General features: G+C 41.0%; 1 protein-coding gene across 7 annotated transcripts; it reads left to right on the plus strand.

The window, feature by feature from the left end:
• Positions 1 to 1,395: 1,395 nt before the first annotated feature.
• PTTG1 (PTTG1 regulator of sister chromatid separation, securin) lies at positions 1,396 to 9,442 on the plus strand. 7 transcript variants are annotated; one of them, XM_040443853.1, is made up of 6 exons: positions 1,396 to 1,519; positions 1,918 to 2,018; positions 2,388 to 2,572; positions 4,220 to 4,313; positions 8,378 to 8,536; positions 9,298 to 9,442. In XM_040443853.1, exons 2-6 carry the CDS (start codon positions 1,928 to 1,930, stop codon positions 9,372 to 9,374), a joined length of 606 nt encoding a protein of 201 aa, XP_040299787.1. In that variant the 5' UTR covers positions 1,396 to 1,519; positions 1,918 to 1,927; the 3' UTR covers positions 9,375 to 9,442. The 7 variants fall into 7 exon arrangements, with proteins under 7 accessions (XP_040299787.1, XP_040299810.1, XP_040299820.1 ...); XM_040443876.1 differs by having other exon boundaries at positions 2,391 to 2,572; XM_040443886.1 differs by having other exon boundaries at positions 1,441 to 1,519; positions 1,891 to 2,018; positions 2,391 to 2,572.
• The last annotated feature ends 412 nt before the right edge of the window (positions 9,443 to 9,854 follow it).

Below are 9,854 nucleotides of genomic sequence, written 5' to 3' on the forward strand. Positions count from 1 at the left end.
CAGGGTGAAAATAAGGGGAGGAGTAGGAATCAAAGAAAAAGGACAGGGAAGGGGCAATAAAGGTATAAATGTTTTTTGTCCTCTTTACCTTCTTGAGTTAGGATCTTTTTTCCTTGATGCCTAGCTCAGTGTCCAGCATTTAGTTAACATTCAATAAATATTTATTGAACGAATTAATCCTTCAATTCTGGTCCTGAAATGCTAGGGAAAAAGGGCCAATGAACTGACATATATTGAGAACTGCATCTATGCCAGGTGTAGTGTGAAACCTTTTGTGAAATAATGTAGGCTCAACTGCTCTCTCCCAACTTACCTCCAAGTTAGAATGTATCTGGTGACCTGTGGGGAGTAGGGATTGGATGACACTGGTCAACTTTGGTCTTTTGAATTAATTCCTTTACCTTGTATTTGTTCAATCTGTTTCCATTTACTATAGAAATAGGAAAAGGTCATTAATTTTTCCAAGCATAATTTCTCTCCTTAACTTGGAAATTAGAATTCCTTTTCTGTATTTTTATTATTCCCCAGATCTTTTTCTCATCTTTCTGCCCTCTCCCACCAGGCCCTTCTAGGCAGCTTTGATGACTGTATTGTTGAGATGTCAGAAGTTTAAAATAATCCTATTAAAAATAGAATTTGAAAGGAAACCTGAATTATGTATTCATGAGGATCATCATTTTGTTCATGAGCCAGATTCCTGACGCGGCATCCTAGCCTGAAATGTTAAGGGTTATTCTGCAATTAGGGAATAATCAGTCTATTCTTAATCACAAACCTAAAGGAATGACACACACATTGCTGTTTGATTTATCTGTATTTACACTGCTTCTTAATTTTTAATTCTGCTCTTCTGGTGTTCCTTAGAGGGAATAAGTTGTTTTCCCACTCGACTATATGTTTTTTTTCTTTTTTCATACATCTGTTGAAATACAACTGTATGTATCCATAGTTCCTCAGTTATTTTTCTAATGACTGCAATGCCTTTCCTCCAGTACTGCCTCTTCTTTTTTATTTGATCTGGTCAATTTACTCTTTGGACAAATAGTTAATTGAAGACTTTAGGAAAATACTTCTGTTGCCACTTTGCCTTGACTTTTGAACCTCACAATCATTTAAGAACTTCCTGGCTGTCCTAGAGTCTCAGGAAAACCCAAATCTCTGTATCTTGATATCATGATAATCATTTACTTATTGGAATAGAAGACCATATTCACTCCCTTTCTATCTCTGTGAGGAGCATGTTAAAAACACCTACAAGTAAAGGTGTCAGAAGGTTTGATTTTTTTTCTTCCCAGGAAGCAAGCTACTAACTTCCCGGAAAAAGCTTTCCAGGCGGTGAGCTAGGAGCTTAGATTCCTCCCATTGGTTCTTCCTGGAGCCCCACCCACGGTTCCGCCTCCTGGGCGGATGAACCAATAGGGGCGTGAGTTGTGGTTTAAACGCCGGGTCTGGAGCGACCGCGGCAGGCTGTCTTGGAAGAGTTTGGCTGTTGGCTCTTACGTGGGCGAACCGAGTGGTCGTGAGTGTTGGGCGCGCGGGGCCCGCGAGGAAGGAGGTGGGCTGGGAGCTGGACGTGGGAGGACCTGGGGCTTCCCGGGATCTTCACTAGCGCCGAGCTAGGTTGAGCCGCGGACTGGGACCGCGGACGCAGCCCTCGGCAGTTCGATTCTGATGAGTACTAGGACCTGTGCCAGCCCTAAACCGCCGACTCTTCTGGAACTTAGAGCCTCTGACCCAGGCTTCAGGAGTTAAGAGCTGGATTAAATGCCTGTTGCCTGAAGAACGGGCTTCGCTGTCTCCTTAGTTCTAGTTTTTGAGTGGCGTGCCCAGGGTAGAAAGTTTGGTTTTTGCTACCTACATCATCGCTTCTCTCATCTTCCTAACCCCCAGGGTCTAATATGTATTTCGCACCCGCAGCTGATCCATAATGGCTACCCTGATCTTTGTTGATAAGGAAAATGGAGAACCGGGCACCCGTGTGGCTCCCAAGGACGGGCAGAAGCTGCGGTCTAAGCCTCGTAAGTAAACGGGCGGCAGTCAGTCACCGTTGAGTCCGGAGTCACCGGAATCAATTGTGGGCGTGGCTTGGAGTCGGGAGCAGAGGGGAGGCATCAAGTATTGGGGAATGCTCCTATTGCGATTTGCTTATGTTGGGTTTCTTTTATTTATTTTTAACTCTTTACATGAAAGTATCTTAATTAAGTATCTTAAGCGATTATTTAAGAGCGTACAAAACTGAAGTACTGTTAGGCATATGGCCAAGCCACTGTCAAAAATTGGGATTGAGTCTGGGGATGAGAATTAGGCCAAGTTTATACACACAATCAGTCTTCAAGTTTGGTAGGTTTTACTGCCTGAATAATCTTATGGTAAGACTTTTTCTTCAGCAGTCAAAACTTTAGATGGGAGATCTCAGGTTTCAACACCACGTGTAGGCAAAATGTTTGATGCTCAAGCAACCTTGCCTAAAGTTACCAGAAAGGCTTTGGGAACTGTCAACAGAGCCACCGAAAATTCAGTAAAGAACAATGGACCTCTCAAACAGAAGCAGCCAAACTTCTCTGCCAAAAAGGTAAGTGTTGGCTGCAAACTGGTTGTCTAAACACTTTAGCACTTTGACTCTTGAAATGACTATAGGCACCCTACCTTTCTTGTGAGTAGAAGGAAATATAGGCTACCAAACACCGATTAGCAGGAGGGAATCCTGTTCTCTTTGTGGACTTCCTCTGTGCCTCAAGATTAGAAGTCTCACAAGCAGCTGGTGAATGTTGCCTCACCTGCTCTTAACTAGCGTTGAAGCAGATTGGTTGGTGGTATCTACTTACAGATACAGAAAGTACTGAGAGGGAGGGTACTTTGCAAGAGGTCACATAGCTAATATAATAGCTCATGTGCTGCCACCCTCCTCCCAGTCTCTTAGAGTGAGCACCAGGTACTCTACTTTGCAAACATGTTGACCTTTGTGTGTGTGCATGAGTAGCAGGTCAGTGCATCCCAGACTAAGAAGACTTTGCTGTGAAAGATGACTTCAGCATGTAGATTAACACTTTATTTGAATAATTGTCTTAATGTATATTAGGAGGAACACTAATAATTTAGATCAAAATAAAACTTGTAATGTGGTTTAGGACAAGATATGTTTTTTATTTTTATTTTTTTTAAATGTTTATTTTTGAGAGAGAGAGAAGGGGAGCGGCACATAGCAAGAGGGAAACAGAGAATCCCAAGCAGGCTCTGTGCTGCCAAGACAGCCTGATGTGGGGCTTGCACCCACGAACCATGAGATCATGACCTGAGCCGAAATCAAGAGTCAGATGATGCTTAACCGACTGAGCCACCCAGGCGCCACCAAGATGTCTTTTTTAAAAACTAAGTTGAGTAAGAAATGTTAAATTCAAGTATTGCAAGGCTATGACAAAAATAATGAGAATGTGACGTAGCACTGAAGTGTGGGAAACCCTAATTTAGAGATTTCCTCTAGGGGTGCCTGGGTGGCTCAGTCGGTTAAGCATCTGACTCTTGGTTTTGGCTCCAGTCAGGATCTCGGGGCTTCTTGGGTTCAAGCCCCTCATTGGGCTCTACGCTGGCAGTGTGGTTCTCTTTACCCCTCCTTCCCCCCGTCTCTCTCTAAATAAATTAAAGAAAATATTTAGTATACACATATGATGTAAAATTAAATCAATAATACGTAGGTTTCTGCTTTGGGCTATTGTAGACTGCCTACCTGCCCAATTTAGGCTAGAGAATTATCCAGGCTACCAAAGTCCTTGACTGTCTTTTGTTGGCTCTTACTCAGTGTGTATTTCAACTTAATATTAACTAAGCAAATAAATCAGGTGACACTGATGGAAACACAAATGGAAAGCACACTTCCAAAAGCCAAAAATGGCTTCTAGGATTAGTTTCTATTTGGGTGACTCCTGCCCATTTTCTGTGTCAGGTTGAGTGATTGAGTTGATTAGCTCTGAATTAACTCTGTATTCTTGGTAACTTAGGCTGAGAGTTGCTGATACTTAACAGACTAAACTCTTTAGCCGTGCTACTAGAATTGCTTGCTGAATTGTATTTGTATGTAATTAATGAGAACTAAAGATTACAGTTGCTTAGAAGTCCATGTGAAAGTGGTGAAGCAGTCACATGTCTGGAAGACTTATGATCTCTTGTACTAATCTATTGACAAGGTTTCCACTCTCATTCATATTTTCTTGGGTGGTTTTAGGTAACTGAGAAGACTGTCAAAGCAAAAAGCACTGTTCCAGCCTCGGATGACACCTATCCTGAAATAGAAAAATTCATTCCCTTCAATCCTTTAGGTAATATATATATATATATATATTTTTTTGTATTACAAAAATGCTTTAGTCTTGAGTTTCTCTTAGAATCCTGTTCAGCTCTAATTTGATATGAATAGACCTCTGACCCCAAATTGTAATAAGACTCTCTGAATCTGGTCTTTGCACAAATGTATTTGGTGGTGGATTTCTTTGTAAGGAACCTCTGAGGTCTGAAGGGGAATTGGTGCGAAGGTGTGGAGAACATTGTTCCCGACCTCAAAAACTTCCCACATAAGGGAGATAAGATGTGTTCACTAATAGTGAACAAGTGTAAAGTGGACATTATTCCTGGCAAGGGTTTTTGAAAGTGGGTTTTATGTCGAGTTGAACAATGTCTGAAAAAATCCACATAGTCTGTGAAAACGTGTTTCTACTCCTTCAACCTGCTATGTGAATCAAATATTTTCGGTTACAGAACCACCTTTTCAAGCTTTTCCCGTTTGAGGAGAGGCTACTGTATCCAGGCTTTGGGTGCAGTGGTTAACAAAGACAGGTCCCACCCTGAGGGAGCCCATGATTGGGAGGGAAACCCCAAACGAATCCTCTCACTGTAAGTGAGTAGGGAGAAAAACTGGTCCCTTAGGGGGAACTGAACCTCACCTGGAAGAGTGGGGAAGGTTTCTTTTAGGAAGTGACAGAAGTTGAGTTTTATTTATTTATTTTTTTTTTTAATTTTTTTTTTTCAATGTTTATTTATTTTTGGGACAGAGAGAGACAGAGCATGAACGGGGGAGGGGCAGAGAGAGAGGGAGACACAGAATCGGAAACAGGCTCCAGGCTCCGAGCCATCAGCCCGGAGCCTGACACGGGGCTCGAACTCACGGACCGCGAGATCGTGACCTGGCTGAAGTCGGACGCTTAACCGACTGCGCCACCCAGGCGCCCCAGAAGTTGAGTTTTAAAGGCTATCTGGGGATAGCCAGGTGAAGAAGGGGAGGGGCAGGGCAAGAACACAGCACAGAAGTGTGTGCAGAGATCCTGAGGTAGAGCCGAGGACTGGAGGGGTTCTGGGAAATGAAGGCAGAGAGAAGGACAATATGGATGAAACTCGGGAAGGTCACACAGAGCCTTCTGCATTTCTGAACTGGAACTTTCGGCCTTTCATCCAAAGGCATTTAGTCATCCTGTACACATCCAGCTTGTCCCTGGCTTTTATATAATACAATTCTGCAGTTAGTGTCCTCGAAATTGTACTGTGAGTTTGTGAGGATAGCTGGAAAGTGGACTTGAAGGATTGCTGAGTCATCTCAAAGGGGAGGTGATTAAGTTTTGATACAATGTAGTGCTTCCATGCTAATGATTACAATTCAGCCATTAAGGAAAATGGTGAGGTAGATTTATGCATATTCATCAAGGATGACTACAATATGCTGTGTTTGAGGAAAGAGCTACTAAGTTGCCCTCCAAAATAGCATAAATTACTGAACCTACCTGCAGTGGATGAGGATGCCTGCTTCCCCTACAGTCTCTAACGGCAAATGTTTAAAAACTCTTAACCTTATCAAAAAGGCAGTGGGTGGGGCGCCTGGGTGGCGCAGTCGGTTAAGCGTCCGACTTCAGCCAGGTCACGATCTCGCGGTCCGTTAGTTTGAGCCCCGCGTCAGGCTCTGGGCTGATGGCTCAGAGCCTGGAGCCTGTTTCTGATTCTGTGTCTCCCTCTCTTTCTGCCCCTCCCCCGTTCATGCTCTGTCTCTCTCTGTCCCAAAAATAAATAAACGTTGAAAAAAAAAATTAAAAAGGCAGTGGGTATCTCATGGTTTTAAATTGGGGTGCATGTCCATGTAGTGAGCATATTTGATCATTGGCCTTCTATAGTTTTTTTTTTAACTTCCTGTTTGTATCTTTGTTTTCCTTTGATAATGACTTTTTCAGCAGCCTTTGAGGATAAAGGAGATTAGCTTTATTAGGTTGCAGACTTTTTCTTCTGGAGTCTTTTGTCTGTTTATGATTTCCTTTATAATTCATTGGTTTCAGATTAAGTCGTCACCATCCCGCAGTTCCTTTTTAACTTCTGGGTTTTAGCAGTCTTGGAAAGAGTAGGGTAATTCCTAGTATTTAGGCTTTAGAGAAGTTTCAGACTAGAGAAAATAATGGTTCTCCCCCATCTTTGTTCTTTTGAGGAAATGCTAACCCCCTTGAAAAAAGGAAAGACTCAATATTTAAATTCTAGTTTAGTTACTGTCAAGAAAAATCTATTGTATTTTTTTAATTAAAAATTTTTAAGGGCACCTGGGTGACTCAGTTGGTTAAGCATCTGACTCTTGATTTTTGCCTTGGGTTATGATCTCATGGTCTGTCCTGGGATTGAGCCTCCATGGTCAGTCCAGCATGGAATTGGCTTGGGATTCTGTCCCTCCCTCTCCCTCTGGCCCTCCCTCACTCGTGTGTGCTTTCTCTCTCTCTCTCCCCTTTCAAAATTACTTTAAAATTTTTAATTTTTTTGATCTCCATGCCCAACGTAGAGGTCGTACTCATGACCCTGAGATCAAGAATTGCATGCTCTACCAACTGAGCCAGCCAGGTGCCCTAAGAAAAATCTTTTTGAAATAATTCTAAGAAGTAGGACACTTGGATTATAAAGAGTGTTACTTAACACAATGGTTCTCGATTTTTTTTTTTTTTTTTAACGTCTGTGACCACTCTTAAAAGTTAGTGAAGACCCCAAAGACCTTTTGTGTGTTGTTTAAATATCCTGTATTGGGAATTAACACTGATTAAAAAAAAAAAACCAAACCCTCAAAAAAAAAAAACCCCATTATGTAACTTTTTTTTTAAACATTTCTAAAACATCTAGACATGGTTTTATATATATGTATATGTGTGTGTGTATACATATATTTTTTTTTGGTTTTTTTTTTTTGGTTTTATATTTTTGAAAACTTGGTTAATTTAGCTTAACATAAAACACCTGTATTGTAAGTCTGCATTCAATCCATTGCATCTCTTGTTTTGGTTGAAGTACATGGAAAAAAATTTGGCTTCCTGAAGATATGTAGTTAGGACAGGGAGGAGCATTTTAATAGTCTTTTTAGATAAGTGTGGAGAGTTCTTTCCTATAACACTAACATCTAACAAGTGGCAATTTCTGAATGTACGGTTGAAATGTGTAATCTGAAACCCTGTCAGTGAACATTTTGTACTCCGAAAATAAAATCCATTGGGCTGTTCTGCATTTAAATGCAAAAATAAAAGATACATTTAATCACGCATTGATCATGTAGAAATGATGATTCACGGGGAGATGTAGATCATCCAAATGTTGAAGTGTTTCATTATGCAATGTCAAATATGCACTCATTAATGTCACCACTGATCTCATTGGAAAAGTGTAATATTAGGAAGTTGTCAAGCTAATGATTACAGATAAGTTTTTCAAAATTCTAGTGTTTTTTTTTTTTTTTCCTTGAAATTGTGTATTTTGTCGTTGGCAACAGATACTGTTTTCCTTGAGGTGATGGACTTCTTTATTCCTCTAAGGAAATGTGCTACAAATACCCAAGTCTAAGCAACTACAGTTTGTCTTTCCATTGTTATTTCAACTAAACAGTGTTTCAGGATAAAGGCCTCTAGTTTAGCTTGAAAACCAAATAATGGCACAAATCTTTTTTCTTTGAGCTCACCGTGGTACTTGAGTATGCAGCAGAAGTGCTTTATGGAGTACTTCTTATTTCATCATACAGAATACTAAAAAGACATGTTCTTAAGGGTCGAGAGCTGACAAAATTAATACTTTTTACTGCATGTGGTAAAGTGATATGTGAAGCTGGCATTTTTTACTGCAAGCCAGTGGTATTGAGGAATATAAGGACTACAAAATACAGTTTATTGCTGCTGCCTTGATTTGTGCTAAGGCACAGCAAGCAATTCCATCCATTACTGCTTTTGTACCATCATTGCAAATGCAGCACAGTGGAAGAATGTGTTAATGTTGTTAACAACATATTTTGACCTCATGCACCCACTGAAAGGGTCTCAGATCCCCAGGGGTCCACTGACCACCCTGAGAACCACTGCTCTGATAAAGTGCTTTGTCTTTGTGGCAGATTTTGAGAGTTTTGACCTGCCTGAAGAGCACCAGATTGCACACCTCCCCTTGAATGGAGTGCCTCTCATGATCCTTGATGAGGAGAGGGAACTTGAAAAGCTGTTACACCTGGGCCCCCCTTCACCTCTGAAGATGCCCTCTCAACCATGGGAGTCTAGTAAGTGAACAAGAGTCCTTCTAGAAGAGCTGCAAATTACTTGTGTCATAATACTTTCATTATCGTGGGGGGCAGAGTTGTCTGGAAGGTTAGCCTACAGGTAATTTCTGTCTTTCAAACTTCAGGGATAGGGTTTCAGAGTAATGAAAACTCTCAATTGGTACTGTTTGCAGTCTCAAATGCCCAGCCAAAATTAAGTCATTCTGGAATGTAGACAGTCTTAGATACAGAAAACAAGATTAAGTTTAGCCTATGGCTTCTTAGGTCATAACTTGAAGTATAACAAACTTGCTTGGAATGAGAGTTCCAAGTTATATCTAAAGCTAATCTAGAACCAAGACCCCTGAGCACGGTAGCATAGAATGACAAAATCTTACGGCCAAGGTTTGAGGCCTTGGTTCAAACTGGTGATCAAAAACCATCAGTGTGTTTTCTATTTGTTCTGATGGGATAGCGTATTCTATTTTATAAGTTAGTGATATTGTTGGCTCTTGTGTGGGTCCTTAAAAACAATAGTTTCAGGCATGTCTAAGATTCATTTCCTAATGAAGATTAATTCTGGGATCTTAGCCACATTCAAAGCAGTGTGTGGGTGTGAGTGTGTATGTGTATGCATGCGTGCAATGTCTAACTGGGGTGGGGTAGGGATTCAATATGCAAAGGGGAAAATAAGAAGATAAAATTGACAACTAATGTCTATGTTGAGATGGACGATGACCTAAGGGTTTGCAGATATTGAATAAGAAATTCCTGTTTTCTAGATCTGTTGCAGTCTCCAAGCGTTCTGTCGACCCTGGATGTTGAATTGCCACCTGTTTGCTATGACTTAGATATTTAAATTTCTTAGCACTTAATAGTTTGTATGTTTTGTATTAATAAAGAAATTCTTTAATAGACTCTTCCTAATATTGTACTTGGTTTTCTGTGGAATTTACTTAAAACAGTATGAAAATTCGGAGCGCCTGGGTGGCGCAGTTGGTTAAGCGTCCGACTTCAGCCAGGTCACGATCTTGCGGTCCGGGAGTTTGAGCCCCGCGTCAGGCTCTGGGCTGATGGCTCGGAGCCTGGAGCCTGTTTCCGATTCTGTGTCTCCCTCTCTCTCTGCCCCTCCCCCGTTCATGCTCTGTCTCTCTCTGTCCCAAAAATAAATAAACGTTGAAAAAAAAAATTAAAAAAAAAAAGAAAATTAGTGGAAGTGTTTGATAAGGGTCTGTCATCGGACAACGGAAGCGTATCTGACTTGAAAAGCTTACCTTAAAACCTTTTGGTTTGTTTTAATCGTGAATTTAGCAGCTGCTTCCCTTCAGAAGCTGTTTTC

Source organism: Herpailurus yagouaroundi, unplaced genomic scaffold (genome assembly GCF_014898765.1).
Source record: "Herpailurus yagouaroundi ecotype Mexico unplaced genomic scaffold, PumYag 29, whole genome shotgun sequence".
In the NCBI taxonomy this organism is placed as follows: Eukaryota; Metazoa; Chordata; class Mammalia; order Carnivora; family Felidae; genus Herpailurus; species Herpailurus yagouaroundi.